This window comes from Neofelis nebulosa, chromosome 6 (genome assembly GCF_028018385.1).
Source record: "Neofelis nebulosa isolate mNeoNeb1 chromosome 6, mNeoNeb1.pri, whole genome shotgun sequence".
In the NCBI taxonomy this organism is placed as follows: Eukaryota; Metazoa; Chordata; class Mammalia; order Carnivora; family Felidae; genus Neofelis; species Neofelis nebulosa.
In genome coordinates this window covers 121,057,145-121,074,427 of record NC_080787.1, presented here as the reverse complement: position 1 = coordinate 121,074,427, position 17,283 = coordinate 121,057,145, and the positions used below count along the sequence as shown (strand labels likewise).

Here is a 17,283-nt window from a genome sequence, read left to right as displayed (position 1 = left end):
TTTAATGCAAAGATCTAGCAATTATTAACAATGACAAGTGCAACTAAAAAAGGCCAAGTATAACTTTGTAAAATAAAAGTTGGCCAGCAAAAACAGACAATTCCCAGGCCTACCTTGGTTAAAATACCTGGGAAATTCCACTAAAATATAAGTGTCAAGTCACTTATTTGTGTTAGACAATTATATGAAGAAATACACCTCGGTGATAAGCTGAACTTTGTCAGACAGTCCCCAGATGGCCGAGTCACATAGCACCACCAGCCACAGCGGACGTCCCTGTCTCATAATCTTCAGTCTACAGAAATCTACAGTATTGTGACTCATTAAGCCACCCTCTATGGCCATCTTCAGTCAGCTGGTTCCCAACCTGTGGAGTTTTAGCTGAGTTACTGAAGAACCACCCCAACATAAAAACAAAACTCTGTTTCCATAAACATCGGCGCCATCAAAATGTACGTAGCCCAGAGAAATTTAAATATTCTCTTGCTAGGGGGCACTCACTGGAATCAAAAGGCTAAATAAAGAGGCAGAGGTTGTACTTGTAGGTAGGACTTAAGCAGTACAACTAAGATCAGACATGACTGAAGTCAGGAGGTCCAGTAATGGGATCAGGGTCCACAGATCTCTAAAGGAAAAGTCTCTGGGGGAAAAAAGGAGCATGAAGGAGTGGCAGATGTCAGGGAGCCTCAGTATTCCTTAGCACCTTGGACTCTAAAACCCATTTTATAGGGGCGCCTGGGTGGCTCAGTGGGTTAAGCATCTGAATTCAGCTCAGGTCATGATCTCACAGACTGTGAGTTCGAGCCCCACGTTGGGCTCTGTGCCAACAGCTCGGGGCCTGGAGCCTGCTCCAGATTCTGTCTCCCTCTCTGTCCTTCCCCTGCTCACACTCTGTCTCCTTCTCTCTCATACATAAACATTAAAAAAAAAAAAATTAAAAATAAATAAATAAATAAATAAAATAAAACCCATTTTATAGATGGAACAGGGCAAAAACCTACTTGTCTTTGATATGCCGGGCACAATTCTGGCTGCAATAGTTTCCTCCAGAAAGACACTCATCTACATTGCCATACTGACAACAGTTCTCACAGAATTGAAGCCCTTCTACTTTCACTGGATCCTTCAACCTGAAAGGCATCCCAGTCTTCTCTGAAAAGACTAGAAGATGAAAAGGGGAAAAGAACAAAAACAAAAAAAAACACACACAGAAAAAAACAATTAGAACCATGACAGAAAACATTCCAAAACACAAACTTTTCCTTCTAATAATTTTGTTAGCAACACAATAAAAGATAATATTTGCTGAATGAATGAATGACCAACCTACTGTGCTTGGGAGGGAGAAGAGGATGGGCTTGGCAGGAACCACTCAAATCATTTACACAACAAAAAATACTCTGCAGGAAGGATAAAAGTTTGTCTAAGGCTTCTTCTACAGAGTTCAAAGTAAAATAAAATTTCATTATACTTGACTATACTTGAAGTACAGTATACTATACTTCACTATACTTGAAGATGAAACTATTAATAATCTGCAGAATCCTATTTTATGGATGTATCTGACAAAAAAGGCTTATGTATGTTATTTCATGTTTACAACCTTTTGAGGAGTGGGTTTTTTCTACTAAATTGGTTAAATCGACACCTAGTTTACTTTGAAGGTAGCAGATCTCCTAAATCGTAATTATCCCAAATCATTTAGGAACTCACGCTTCCTTTCCCCTGAATTGTTAGGCTCCTCATGCATTCAGCAAACATTAGGTGCCAATTTACGCTAGACACTGATAATGATAGTATAGACCTTGCCCCAGAGAGCTCACAGTCTAGAGGAGAAGACAGACAAGAAAACCAATACTTATAATAAAATGTGATACATGCAGTAATCAAAGCATGAACAAGTTCCAGGAGTAGTACAGAGGAAGAAGTCATTCACTCGGCCTGGGGTGAGGTCAGGGAAGGATTTTCTGATATAAAGCCTCAACTGGGTTTGGAAGGCCAAGAGAAATTAACCAACTGGACAAAGAGGGAAACGGCATCTGAGCCAGAAGCAGCAGCGAGAGCAAAGGCAAGGGAGTGTGAAACCACACGATGCATTGAGAGAATTCCATGGAACCCAGTGCTGCGGGCACTGCCAGAACACGGTGTACAGAGAACAGAACAGAGAGCGAAGAGACAAGGCAAGCAGGTGGACGCGTGCCACCCAGATCCTTGCAGGCTCAGCTAAAGAGACAGCACGAAGTCAGTGAAGTGTCAGAAAAGCAATCTACAAAAGTTCCTCTGACTTGAAGGTGCGGGATAAATTAGGTGAAATTAGAAGCAGAGTGATTCTCGAGGGGGAGTCTGCAACAGTCCAGGTGAGAGCTGCTAAGGGCCTACATTAAGGCAGTGGCAGGGGTCATTAGTAGAAGAAGCCAGATCCGAGACATATTTAGGGAATAAAAACCAACAGGATGGAGTAACAGGCCATGGGGCTGGGGGAGAACGAATTCAGGATGACTCCTAGATTTCTTGCTTGTCCACTGGGGGGGATGGTGCTACCATCAACTGAAATATGGGTTACAGAAGAAAGAGCAGGTTTGGGGGAAGGGGAGAAAGAAATAGAAAATGAATCGCATTTCAGACATGTGGAGTTTGAGGTACCTGTGGGACATCCAGGTGGAGATGTCCAGTAGGCAGGTGGAAATACGGGCCTGGAGCTCGGGGGAGAGGTCGGGGCTGGAGATATAGATTTGGGAGTCATCAGCATATAGGTGTTAGTTACAACCATCGGAGTAGATGAGAAAAAAGTGGCAGGCTTTTGGCTAAATCACCTGGGTAGGCTATTGCAACACTGGATTTACTTGGTAATAATTTCCAATTAACCTTGTGCTATTACAGATCTGGCATTAGGAAAGAAGACAGTTTATAGTTATTTTAAAATATAAAAGTTGGTTCCATATGAGTTCTGTTATAGAAATTCACCTAAGAACACGTGACATGAAAATCACCCAGGATCTTCAAAGTTCCAGCCTATTGTAAAACCTAGGTAATTCTTATTTTAAAACTCTCCAAAGAAAGAAAATGGCAATGCAGACGACCCAGTCTTACCTTCCTGAGCAGTTGGTACCATCCAAGTTGTGGTAGCTGTTGCTTTTTTAACATTCTCCATCTCGCTCTCATCTGTGATAACTTCCAGGGCTCCAAACTCGTTTACCCGAAACTAGCGACAATATGGTAGAAAGAGCCAAAACTTACAAAGGTGCTCAGGACAGTAGTCATTTCATGGTGGACACATAAAGTCTTCAAGCAAATTAGTTATACTTTAAAAGTTCATTTGAGCAACTGTATCTAGGTAAGCCCTCTACCAGCAGTAAGCCCTCTGCATTTTACAGATTTGGGGATTCGGGGAAGTAAAAAGAGAACAAAGCAGCAAGGTACTTCTTAAGGTACCATACAACCAGCCCTGCACTGTGCTATAGAGATGCCAGCTCACTTAATGTGGCCTATAATTCTGAACACCAGTTGTTGCTAGGACTTTTGTTTCCTACTTCATATTACTACTTCCTTAGTAACCAAAATTACTAAAAGGAGAATTACTATCTTCCCGGGAATCAACTTATCTCACCCGAGCTCACCTAGTCCAAGAGAAGGAAATCTCTATTCCGGAAATAATGACCTGCACGCATATATCCTTATATTCCCGGAGGTAGGTGAGGAAGGCTGAAGTGTGAGCCATGTGACCCCCAACTCTCCACTTCTTTCTCTCACTGCTCTTTGGAATTCTCCACCCCATTCACCTCTAATCCTCCAAACAACGGGTAACGTCTACGAGATCTGAACAAATCTGCTAGCTACAGGTCAATTCTATCACTAAAAAGTATAGGCGTTTTGACTTCATGGACATTTTGACCCCAAATGTTGAAAATTTCTTCTCACCTCATGGCAAGCTGCAAACCTAGTATGTTTCTCTAACAGCCTGGCTGTACTGTGTGTGCATGTTGAAGGCTTACCCACTATCTATGTGCAGGGACCCCTCCATCCTCTTTGACACAACTAGGTGTACTCTCCTATTGATGAAGTTCAAAGTTTTCCATATTCCTCTGTTTTCCCATAAAATAGAATGATATTAGGGATCTAATTTTGACAGTTGACGAAGAACTGGAAAGTTCACAATTCAAAAGGATTATACGACTTTTCGCTTAACGTTTTTAGAGCTTTCACAGAAATATAGGAGTATGCAAATATGTAGCAGTTAGGCTTAAGACCTTCCATTTTGCAATCTAAAACATCTATTTAGTCAACATGCCAACAGAATCATTCACTTAACCAAACTAGATTCAGAGTACAAGTCAGAAAAAGCTGAAACAAAAATTACTAATTATTCTTTCCACCAGGTAAAAACAGCACCTTAAGTAACTGTATGCACACAGTGTACAATAATTAAAAGCTTTTTAGACTGAAGAAGTTGAAATCGTTGAGGAAAGTGAAAATGGTTTCTTCTATTACATATTTCAGATACAAGTTCCCAGGTAACACGTGTATACTATACTGAGTGTGTTCGCCTAAAAATGTCAGGCTAGGAAGTGGCAAAAAGTTAACTGGGAGGAAAGGAGCTAAATATAACTTTACTTTTGGGGGGGAAAATAAATTTTTAAATGATCCACTCTGAAAACAGAATATTTCAAAATAAAGCTGACAGTACCATCTACTGGGCAAGAACAGAAAAAACAAGCCATAATGATTACTAATTAATGACAGTAAAGAAGAACACAGAAAAGCAATTCTGAATCAAAGTTTAAAAAGGCATTAGGCATCACCTTTATAATTCAGTCCAGGTAGGTAATTTTACTTTTACTAGATGTCAATATTAATTGATACTTATTTGAAAAATACAAAATGTGAAAAATAGCACCATTTTCATCACATGGAGAATCTCCTGTGGTGTAAGTTTCCAAATTACTGCTACACTGTAAGCCACCCTGCATTTCCAACAATGAGAAAGAGAACACCACCGAGTGGAATCTTTGAATAAAAATCCAGAGTTATGACACTTGCAAGCTTTAAGCTCAAATACTTTCAAAGTTAAAAGGTAATATCCCCACAATACAACAATTAATCCTAGTTGTCTTTTCCTTATAATGTTTATTGCCAGTAACTGACCTATAGCCAAAGCACAAATGAAAGATGTCATGACACTTAGGGACACAATTAACTCCTGCAAGTCAGGTATCTATAGTTGGACTTCAGGGGATTGAAGAATCCCATGAAATTCATACAAAATGATGTCATGGACACATACATATTTTTCTGGGAATAGGGTTCTTCAGTTTCATCATAGTCTCAAAGGCATCCTGTAACCTTGAAAAAGCAAAGAACATTACTCTAACCAAGTTACTTTATCTCAAAAATTAACCGCAAAGTGTTTTCAAAGTATCCTGTCATATGCAAAAATACACAGGGATCAATTTTTTTTTTTTTTTTCTGGCTTCTCAACTTGGATTTACTGTCTTTCACAATATTAGTACTGCTGAAAATGCTGGACAACATAGGTTGTTAGGTGCTGTTAACTGGAGTTCCACAGATAGCATTCCAGAAAGACTGACACATTCCCTAACATTTTTCCCCCCAATAAAACACTCAGAAATGGGTAATGCTTTCATGAATGGTTTTGGAGCCATGGAAACTTGAAATAATCACTTTTATTCCTTTTTTCAAAGTTATGAGTTCTTTTAACCTAGACATCCAAAAAGCAGCATAACAATCTACTGAGTGACTCCATTCCAAATCAAGAACATCAAAATTATAAACTCTACAAAAGAAATTTATTAAATAAGTACATCAAACACATCAGCTGACACTGTAATTTGTTCTACTAGTGGAAACATCTGAGTCAATCAGAAAACAATTATGCCTGAAAGATATAAGGGACTGCAAAGGTTTGTTTGGCCTGGCTTGAACTACCTTTAATTGATTCAATTCTCTTTATTTTTGCTTGTAGAGGCAAAGGATCCTTTGCTTTTTGCCTATCTTTAAGAACAGATCCTTAAAAGACACTGCTGAGGTTAGTATTTTTGTTTTGTTTTATTACTTTCAATGTCGAAATATGAGTTCTACTTACCAATCTGTTTTAAGGGCAAAGATATTTGGTAACTAAAGTTTTCTGAACATTAATCACAACGAGCAAAACCGTGCACTATGAGCACAGTGTTTCCAGTTGGGTTTCTGTCCTGCTGCCGCAGGGTCTTGCTCTCAGTTAAGTGGCAACTATTCTTACTAGATAAGATGCTATCGCTCTCAGGAGTATATCTGCATTTTACTGAGGGATTCCAAATGGCTAAATCCTTATGACCCAGAGCAATAATCCTCTGTGGATAAGTTTCAGACATCATTACAAGTTCAGAGAGAGAGATTGCTTAGGGACAGGGAGCCCCAGCATGCACCTTCCCGCTACCGCTCATTGCCTGCCTGTTCTTATGGCTGGCCCTGAGATATTAGTCTACAAATACTAATTTGCCATTTTATAGAATAATTAGGCAACGGTGCAGTTTCCAAAGCTTGCTTAAACAAAAATGTCTTGTTAATGACTATAATATTTTCAAGGAGGCCCCTGGACACTTGCTGTTCTCCCCTAACACTATACTTTCTTATGCTAGTCCTTCTTTTCGATGCCCTTCTCTTTCTTGCCTGCTGTCCCTGACCCACAAAAGTCTTCATATATAGATGCCGACCTATTTTCGGGTACCTGAAGCTCATATGACAACTACTTCCCCGAAGCCTTCCTGATCCCTCCAGCTAAAATGATACCTCTTCTAAATCGCTGTAACATTTTCTCTGTATCTCTTTTGATATGAAAACATTTTCTCTCTTTAGACTATAGTATACTAGTGGTAAGAGAATCGATTCCAGTATCAGAAAAGCCTGGCTTTAGACCTAGTTCTGCCAATTATCTTGACCTTGAGCAAATGATTTAACCATTCTGGGCCTCTGTTTTCCCATCTGTAAACTGACAACGATAGGAACTACCTCAAAAGGATTAAATGAAAGGATTAAATACAAGGATACAGATAAAGTGTTCATCAGAGAGTAAGCTCTCTATTCTTTCCCCTACTGCACCTGAATGGAAAAAGTTTTTGCGCTCTGTTTTATATAAAGGCTTGTTTAGCCTCCCTGAAAAGGGGCAAGGGAAACAGTATAAAGGAACGAAGGTTTGAAGCCTTCAACTAGACAGTTGGGCTGGAAAGGAAACAAGATGGCACTGAGGAGTGAAACGAGACGCAGCCAGGGGAAAGTAGGGGCCAGACCACCAAAAACTTCTGGGGTAAACTTAAGGGGATTGACTTTGCCACGAAAGACAGGAAACTGCTAAAAGTTTTTAAGCAGAAGAGTGATATAATTTGGCCAGCAATCATGAGGCTTTTACAGAGAAACATACTTTCAAAATGGTAATAAACCGAAGCATATAAAAACCTGTTTACATGATAAAAAACTGACTTCTATGTAGCAGCTGATTGATTGGCTGAACTAACCTGAGCTTCTTGTCTTAGGATAGCACCTTGTTTATTAGGAAATCTACATGCCTACACCCACTACAAAAAAGTAGTTTCAATAATGTAAAGTAGGGGGGCACCTGGGTGGCTCAGTCGGTTAAGCGGCCGACTTCGGCTCAGGTCATGATCTCGTGGTCCGTGAGTTTGAGCCCCGCGTCGGGCTCTGTGCTGACAGCTCAGAGCCTGGAGCCTGTTTCAGATTCTGTGTCTCCCTCTCTCTGACCCTCCCCCGTTCATGCTCTGTCTCTCTCTGTCTCAAAAATAAATAAACATTAAAAAAAAAATTAAAAAAAAAATAATGTAAAGTAGGCAAAGCATGATGTGAAAGAGCAAATTTCATGCTTTATTCAAAGTTTTTAATATCTTAATTTTGTGAAAAATCTATTTCTCAATCAGATCTCTGAAGCAACTCAGATATTAATATTAGGAGCAAGTGATTCAGATTCCTAAATTAACACAATCAATTGACTATCTGAATCTCTTCAGATAAAAATGGTTATGAAGCAGAAATTTTTTTTTTCATTTTTTTTTTTTTTTTTTTTTAGAAGTGGGGTTTCAAACTGTCTACAGTACATGAAGTGAACTGGATACATGGAAATTACCCACATAATTAGATGAGCCTAAAAGTCAAATAAAATAAACCAGATTATAATACCCACTAAGTGGCTTAATTACCTGATTACCTTAATAAAAGTAATAGGCTAATTCCTAAGATCTATTGCTTAGAAAACCTTCAGGCAATTTAAATTTCTTAGGGATTGAAAGTTCAAAACCTAACTGAACAAAAATTATAAATTTCATCATCCACCTGACATCAAAAAAAAAAAAAAGCAATTGAGAAGAAGGGACAAAAATGTACAAGCAAAATATGAGAATAAAGCAATTTTAAAAAGTCAATTTACATAATATATCACAAAGCCAGAAAAAATACAATTTGTTAAATGTTTTCCATATGTTATATTTTTCAATCCTTATAACCACCTTGTGACATAGATTCTATTTCCTCATTTTATACATAAAGATTCTGAAACTTAGGGAATTTAAATAACTTGACAAAGCTCATATAGCTACTATGAGGCAGACATTATGAGCGTCTGGAATGGTTTTTCTTTCTGAAAAATTTCAGCACTCAATTCCCATCATATCTAATCCAGATGAACATTTGGAGAATGTTAGAGCAGATAAAGTCCTTAGTATTCATTTAATTCCTTATTTTACCAAAGAGGAAACTGGCCTGAAGAGATTGACTGACTAGTTCAAGGACCTACAGAACTAAAACTAAAAACCGTATCTCCTTTTCAGAATTCACTGAACCTCACTGCGATATTTTTGTTAAGCTAAACAGATAGATATGTTGGCACGTTGCACTTAATTCAACCTAACCCAACTAAAATCTGGGTATTTTTCCAGTGACAGACTGTCCAAATCTCACCACTGAAGATGAACTAGGTTGGGCTTGGCTGAAATACTCGTCAAGTAGCCACTGGATTCCAGGAAGCCAATTATTAGGGGGCAGGAATTTCTATTCGAGATAGGCCAGAACATCAAGCACTAGAGGGAAAAGCCAACTGACAGCCAGTTAGGGTGATCAGAGGTTCAAAAACCTGAGTGACCAAGTACAAACAAAGTCTAAAAGGCCACAGACAGGTTCAAGGTCCCAGAGATAGGATTAGAGCAAAAGCAAATTAGAAATGAGAGGTGGGGTGGACTGGCTTCCTGGATGAGTGCTTGCGTAACTGTTTCATAGGGCAGCAGAGGTGGGTCTAGAGTGGGTTCAGGAAGCCTTGGGAAAAGGGGCAGGATAAGCACATAGTAAAGAGGCACACTGAAGCATCATTCTCTGAAGAGAGTTCTCCTCTATATAAAAGCAGCCTGGTTTACAGGAAGGATCAGCTTTTGAACAAATGATTATATAAAAATTCATATTTATCGTATAAATAATTTAAGGGAGGAGAATAGTCCTGTCTATTCAATATTTTAACATTATCCAGTTTTCAAATGAGAAAACTAGGGCACAGGGAATGTGGTTATTCATTTAAAGTTCTCAAGTTCATTATTACAAAATATATGAAGCCAGGTCTTCTAAGCCTACCATTTCCATATTTATTGTCCGTCATGATAAAGTCAAACCAAGGGTGATCCCCTGGAAGCTATAATTCGACTTCTGCAAAATAAGCATATGCCAAAATATTCTCGTCCACCACCCCAAGTGACAAAGACTTCGGCCAATCTGTCAACATTCCAAATTGTCTTGAAAATTTACTGTAGAGGTCTAAGTATCATATAAGACCTAGAGCATCATGCTTAATGCTTTTAATTCTTATTTTACATATGTAGTCAAACTCCTTTTAACAAATAACACACAGATGCACACACAGATAATTGTATTTAATAAAGACAGCTTACCTTTAAGTCACTTCCTGGTAGCGTGCCTACTCCATCTTTCCAGTCCATAACACTGAATACATCAAATTCTTGACCACTTGTGCTAGAGGCAGATTCAGTCATGATTTATTTTGGAACCTGGAAGGGGGAAAAAGGCAGATCATTAAATACTGTACGTACAAATCAGTTTTTATTTTAGTGGTCACTGCTTTGGTTTCCCTTAATTACATAATTGTCTTGATCACAATATCCCATATCCATAGATCTAGAATTAAGTGCTTCAAAAATATCACTAACATTTTTTCTAGTACAATCCCTGGTAAATTTATGTATTTTTTAAAATATTTACTTTGAGAAAGACAGAGTGTGCATGCGCACATGAGCAGGGGAGGGGCAGAGACAAGGAGAGAGAGAATCTAAGCCGGCTCCGTGCTGTCAGTGCACAGCCAATCACGGGGATCAATCACGCCAATCGTGGGAACATGACCTGAGCCGAAATCAAGAGTCACTTAACTGAGCCACCCAAGCACCCCCTAATCCCTGGTAAATTAAAGAGGAAAGAATATACCTAAAATTTGTAAAGTGTCAATGTTTCTATTCTTAAAAAAGGAATTCACCTTTTCATAGCACATTCACTTAAAACAAAAAGTCATGATATATATCAACAGAATTTCTTGCCCACTAAGTAGGGGGTTTTGTTGTTGTTGTTTGAAGATATTGATGACAGAGTGGGTATGGATAAAGGACAAGACATTAAATGTTAATAAGCAAAATGAAACCTTTTCGATGATAAAAAAGAACAAGAAAATTCCAGTCCATTAGGACTATCATCTATGCTAATTTGTCAGTTAAGTTTGTTGTATCAATTCAACAAATACATGGTATGATTGACTCTCTCAGTAAATTGATTTTTTGAATTCAGTTGAGATATCCACCAATTTGAGGTTCTGGAAAATAGGAAAACAGTCTTAAAATATACAGCAAACACTAATAATAAGGCTATGTTAAGAAAACCAAGTCAACTAGCTAAACTGTGATAATCTGTTTTTCATTTTTCTAAACTGCAAAACAGTTTTCCATAATCATATTGTTAGTAATTGTATTGAGACTGTTATTCTGAGACTGTTGTCTATGTGGTATGGGATAAAAGTAGTAATTATGTTGGTGTCATTGATAAGCAATGGAAGATGGATTAAAGTCCTAAATTTGATGCATTTTTAAACTTTTTTTTTTTTTTTTTTTTTAGGGGCACCTGGGTGGTTCAGTTGGTTAAGCATCTGACTTCGGCTCAGATCATGATCTCACGGTTCATGGGTTCGAGCCCTGCATCAGGCTCTGTGCCAACAGCTCAGATCCTAGAGCCTGCTTTGGATTCTGTGTCTCCCTCTTTATGCCCCTCCCCCCCTCACACTCTGTCTCTATCTCTCAAAACTGAATAAACATTGAAACAAATTTTTTTTACAGATTTTTGCACGCAAGTGGTGGAGGAACAGAGAGAGATGGAGACTGAGGCTCCGAAGCAGGCTCTGTGCTGAGAGCTGAGACCCGATGTGGAGCTCAAGCTCACAAACCATGAGATCATGACCTGAGCCAAAGCTGGACCCTTAACCAATTGAGCCACCCAGGTGTCCCTAAATTTTAATCTTTTAATGCATTTTACTCTTAAAAAAATTTGCATATTTTCTAGCCTTGCCCACTGACAGAATCTAGAAACAACCACCAATCAACAGTGATGAGCAGCCAAGTGCTCAGACTGTGGCCTCTAAATACCACTTCTCTGAGGTCTTCCCAGAGAAGGGGCTGATTTCTGTTCAGTGGCAGGAAATGTGCAAGATGAGTCTGGAACTTCTTGTCAAAAAAAAAAAAAAAAAAAAGCAAGGAAGCTATCAAAGACAACAGAGATCATATCAAAAGAACTTAGAAACCAATCTGAAGAGGCTCCTGCTGGCCAAAGAATAGTAGCTGCATGAATTAAAACACATCAAATAAGTTTAAATCCGCGAGTTCATACTGACATTGAAAACAAACCAACAAACCAAGAACACCTACTGATCACCTTTTAAGACTACACAGGAACCAACTCATTATCTGGAAAAAGAAACAAGGATTTATCCTGTGTATATTGCATGAGATCCATGAAACTGTATTCCAGGGTAACGCAAATCAATGGCGAGAGGAAGTTTCAGTTTAGAAAGAATTCCTGCTAATAAATAAAGAAGGAATGACAGAACTGAAACATTACCATTTTCAATCCTTGATACATTAATGGCTGCAGGCAATGGCTATCAATGACTACTAAGAATACAAACCCAACACCATCTAGGAAGTAGTCTTGCCATGAAAAAACAAAATCACACCTAATCTGATCAAGTCCATTTGCAGGAAATACCTGAGACAAAGGAACACGTAAAAATCACACCATAAAAATATACAAAATGGGGCACCTGGGTGGCTCAGTCAGTAAAGCATCCGACTTTGGCTCAGGTCATGATCTCATGGTTCGTGAGTTCCAGCTCCATGTCAGGCTCTGTGCGGACAGCTGAGAGCCTGGAGCCTGCTTCCAATTCTGTGTCTCCCTCTCTCTTTGCCCCTCCTCCCACTTGCACTCCCTCTCTCTCTCTCAAAAATAAACATAAATTTTTTTTTTTTTTTTTGATATAAGAAGTAAAATTCAGACTGTCAGAAACTCTTCAGCAACATTCCTCAAAGTGTGGTCCACAGACCCTGGGAAGACCTGAGACCTTTTCAAAAGGTCCAAGAAGTCAGAATCATTTTCATAAAAATAGTAACACATTATTTGCCTTCGCTATGCTGACATCTGCGTGGCTGGTACAAAAGCAACAGTGGGTAAAAGTGTTGGCGTAGCGGCTCCCAAGTAGGCAGCAGTCATTGCAGCCTTTACCGCCAGGTACTGATGGTAAACAAATGCTGGTTTCGCTAAACAGCATCCTTGATGAAGCAAAATAGTAACTTCCATTAAGTCTGGATATTTGAATACGTATCTTTTTAACATTCTGTGTGGTGAAATAGAAAGCACCCATAAAGCGCTCTGGTGCGTCAGAGTACCAAGGGAAAGCACCTGTGAACTGAGATGCAAGTTGAACAAGCTGCTTTTTTCACGGAGCGCATTTTTATTTAACAAACTACGTTTCTTCGGGTTTGGCTATTTGGCAAATATTTTGTCAAGAACAAACGAAGCGAGCCTGTTGACATCAAGGAAAACACTGACAGCATTTGTTGCTGAAGATCCATTTGAACATTCAAGGGATAATCATGATTCCGGAAAATGTGTATCTACCACCATGAGCCTGAGAGCTTCCCAGTAGCTACATATTTTCTAAGGAGATGGGTGGTGATATTGATGAGAGGGATTTTTAAAATATTTTATATTTGACCTATGTCAACATCTGGGAGATTTGCATAATTCAGTGATGCAGTATTTTCCAAATAACCAATGCTTGATGTCACAAAATTATGCATAAGTAAAGCATCCAATCAAAGTACGTGATAGACCAATGGATTTTAATATAACACAGTATGAAAAGTTCATTGTTAGGGTTTCAGACTGCCCATTGCAACTTACCTTTAAGAAACTACCACTTGTCAACTTTTGGTGTAGTATCATAGAAGAATGTCCACCATTAAATGAAAAAAAATACTCCTCCCCTTTTCCAAACTCACATCTGTGTGAAGAAGATTTTCTTCACACACTTCAACCAAAACAACATACTGCAACAGACTGAATGCAGGAGCAGATATGAAAATCCAGCTCTCTTCTATTAAGCCAGGCATTAAAGAGATTTGCAAAAATGTAAAACAGTGCCATTTCTCTCATTTTTTAATTTTGGAAACTATGATTACATTTCATTTAAATTGTGCAGACACATGTTAATATAATGAGTCTGCTACTGTTATTTTGAAAAGTAAATACATAGTTTAAATTATCTATTTTAATTTTGAATACAGTAGATATTAATAGATATAACCCATACAAACAACAGCTCCTTGGGGTTTTCAATCATTCTTAAGAGTGTCAAGGAGACTTGAGACCAAAGAGTATGAGAGCCACTGCTGTGTAGGATAAAAACTGGCTTTTGGCCACATGGACACATACATGCACAGAAGGCACAGAGTAAAACAAACAAACAAACAAACAAACAAATAGATGGAAGAGGAAATCTAAAATTTAGATTATTTAAAAGACAGTAATAAATCACAATATCATAATTCATAGATCTGTTTGGACCCTGATTTTAAACTTTTTTTTTTTTAATTTTTAGGTTTTGAGAGAGAGAGAGAGAGAGAGAGAGAGAGAGAACGCACATGTGCACGTGGGAGGGGGGCAGAGGGAGCGAGAGGGAGAAGCTGAAGTAGGCTCCATGCTCAGTGTGGAACCCAACCAATGCCACAACCCTGGGATCATGACCTGAGCTGAAATGAAGAGTCAGATGCTCAACCCACTAAGCCACCCAGGCATCCCTAACCCATTTTTTAAAGAAAAAGATGATGGTTAGACAGCAAGGGAAGCCTAAATGCCAGTGGCTATTTGATGATATACAAAAATGCTGCTTTTTCTAGAGGGATGATCACGGCATGCACTTTTAAAAGGGGACTTCATGCTTGTCAACTGAAATTGACAGATGGAATGATTAAGTTAGGAATTTGCCATAAATCAGTCAAGAGCGTGAAGTGGTAAAATAAAGAGGCAACGTGCTGGTAATTCTCAAGAAGTGTGAGGGACCCAGTTTATTATACTACATCTTACTTCTGTGTGTGCTTGCAAAATTCCATAAAAGAAATACATTTTAAGGGCAGTCTCTTTAGATTTAGAATATACATTTATTTTTAAATGGTCAATAGAAAAAAAAAATAAACCTGTGTTTCTCTGAATTATAGCTATCTTTTGTTGAAGTTTATTAGACACCTCCATATTCTTTCTTCCTTTGTCCTCTTTAAATGAGCCAGTGTCAAATGTTATATATTAAGTCTATTTCTGATCATTTCAAAATTTATACAGTCTGAATTTGAACACGCACTAGATTTCACTACCATTAGGACTTAATCCTTAAAAGAGGAACTAAGATGTGAAGGCTTGAAGGAGATTAATTTAAGAAATAGTGAATTAGTAAGTGAATTACGGCTTGTCCTTACGGTCTCTAGGACTCCTACCTCACTTGAGATCAGCAACAAAATTGACTTCCCGTGTAAGTGCTGTAGGAGGGGCAACTTTTTCTTGATAAGACAGTAGAGAGACAGAATAATTTTTCCCTTGGTGGATAAACTGGGTAAAACCCAAATGATCCGTTGAAAAGAAAAGTTTTACTGTTCTTTTTTAATTACAATAACATTTATTCACCAGGTACTCAGTGTCAGACATAATACGTATACTTTGTAATTTATTAATTCCATTTCACCTTCCAGAAAAGGATTCAAAGCACAATTTATATATACTATTTCATTTATTTCTGTCTCACAAAAAGATGGGTTCTATTATCCTTCCAGTATACGTTGAAGAAAGTGAGTTGCAGAGTTCAGTAATTCACCCAAAAGCATATTTGGTGGCATACCCAAGATCTGAATCCAGGTCAGTCTGATTCCAATCCTGGGCTTTTTTTCCCCCAACCATTGTCCTGTCTTGTCTCAGTCTTATCCCTCTAAGAATCTGGCTAAACCAACTTTTCTCTATGTAACTACTCAGGCATGACAAATCCAGAAACCAGTTTACCAGGGTCAAAGTGCTTGATTTATGTATATCAGTGCAATGTGTATCCTTTCAATAAAGTATTATCAAATACATGCGTATTAACAAATTGTCATTAAGACACGTATGCAACAGGAATCGAATTTCCCACCCAAAACACAAACGCATAAAATTCACAACAGCAAAATCCTGTCTGTGACTAGAAGGAGCAGAAAGAAGAAATAGGAAAGTTAGCACTGTACAAAACCTGCAGTAAATGCTCATGACACGTTTTTGGAAATACAAAACACTGGTAATGCTATACAGTGTACCTTGTGTATAAACACATATCTAAAATTTATTAAAAAACTGTTTCCCTTCATTGTTCTAAGGTTTGTGAATATTTGTATAAAATATTTTAGCATAAGAATATTTACCATGTGGTCTTTCCCATTATCTGATTTTGAAGCAAAATGGCTACTTGCACTACCACAGGAAGTCTGAAAGGCTAGGACAGATCAGGTATTTTTCTATCATCTCTTCATCAGACAGAACAGCCATCAACTAGCATGATTTTCACAGAAGCTGCTTCTTCATGACAGCCTAAGTCTCCCTCTCTGGTTTTCAGCCTCCATAAGCGTGCGCACTTGCATATATACAAAGTCCTTTCACTGCAATTAGCTGGGTTCCTAAGAACGAAGCACGTTTCTTAGAAGCACAGGTTTTATGTTTTCTTTGTCACCTGGCACTATTCCACAATCCCATGTATAACTATATTCCACGGACCATAAAAAGCAGGTAGGTAACAGAGTCACTCACAGTGCAGGTCAGACAGCATTTCTCATTCTGCAGAAAATCTCATCCCAAATCTCTTGTTAACGATGCCGAGGTTTCCTAAGAAGTACCTTAAAAGTGCCCCATGAGGGATCCTCTGTGCTATCAGCCAAGATCTACCACTTTCCTCCCAATAACCTCTTCTAAATCCTAAGGATCTCCAGCCACTGCTGACGTCAAAAAGGACCACTCTGGAGTTCACATATCCAGCAAATACACCAATGCAGCTTTTGATTCCCACTAGCTTTCATATCATGGCCGGAAATGGCTAAAACCAAGGCTTCTGATGTCCAATGTGCTTCTGTGGACGCCCATTGTTAGGAGCCACCCATTGTTAGGAGCCACTGACTTTACTGAAGGCAGACACCATTTCCGCTGGCACCTATTCAGATGTATTCTACTTCCAAAGCCCCCCTCTGTGAAACAGTTCACTGTCACTTTGACTCATTTTTATTACAATCTTCTTGCCCTAAGCCTCCAACAAAAGGGCTGGAAGACAGATTAAATGACATGCAACACTGTACTCAGAATTACCTTCTGTATCTTTCTCCTGCAGGATTCCTTGTCTCCAAACCAAAGCTGTGCAACTTGCCTTTCCCTTGGGACACTGTATCTAATGGATGAACTTCCTCAGTCTCTGGAATTCTCGGCCTACCACATTAACACTAGTTTGCAAGAAACATCAGGCAGTGAGGAGATTAGTTAATATTTTCAAAAATTCTGTTACGAGAATATGGGGAACCAGGCCCCCTCATGTATTGATAGTGGCATTATAAATTAAAACAACCTCTCTGGAGATCAATTTCCAAGAACATATCCTCCAATTCAGTAGTTGTACTCACAGAAATTTATTCT

General features: G+C 38.6%; 1 protein-coding gene across 12 annotated transcripts in view; it reads right to left on the bottom strand.

Annotated features, from left to right (window-relative positions):
- L3MBTL3 (L3MBTL histone methyl-lysine binding protein 3) overlaps positions 1 to 17,283 on the bottom strand; it is a 129,478-nt gene that overhangs the window by 94,905 nt on the left and 17,290 nt on the right. For 10 of the 12 annotated variants that reach the window (XM_058735230.1, XM_058735224.1, XM_058735225.1 and 7 more), the window contains 4 exons: positions 9,936 to 10,052; positions 3,091 to 3,202; positions 2,644 to 2,718; positions 1,002 to 1,161 (listed from right to left, as the gene is read on the bottom strand). In XM_058735230.1, the coding sequence (XP_058591213.1) occupies positions 1,002 to 1,161; positions 2,644 to 2,718; positions 3,091 to 3,202; positions 9,936 to 10,037 (449 nt within the window). In that variant the 5' untranslated portion in view covers positions 10,038 to 10,052. The remainder of the gene's footprint in view (positions 1 to 1,001; positions 1,162 to 2,643; positions 2,719 to 3,090; positions 3,203 to 9,935; positions 10,053 to 17,283) is intronic. The other 2 variants (XM_058735234.1, XM_058735233.1) reach the window with 1 other exon arrangement.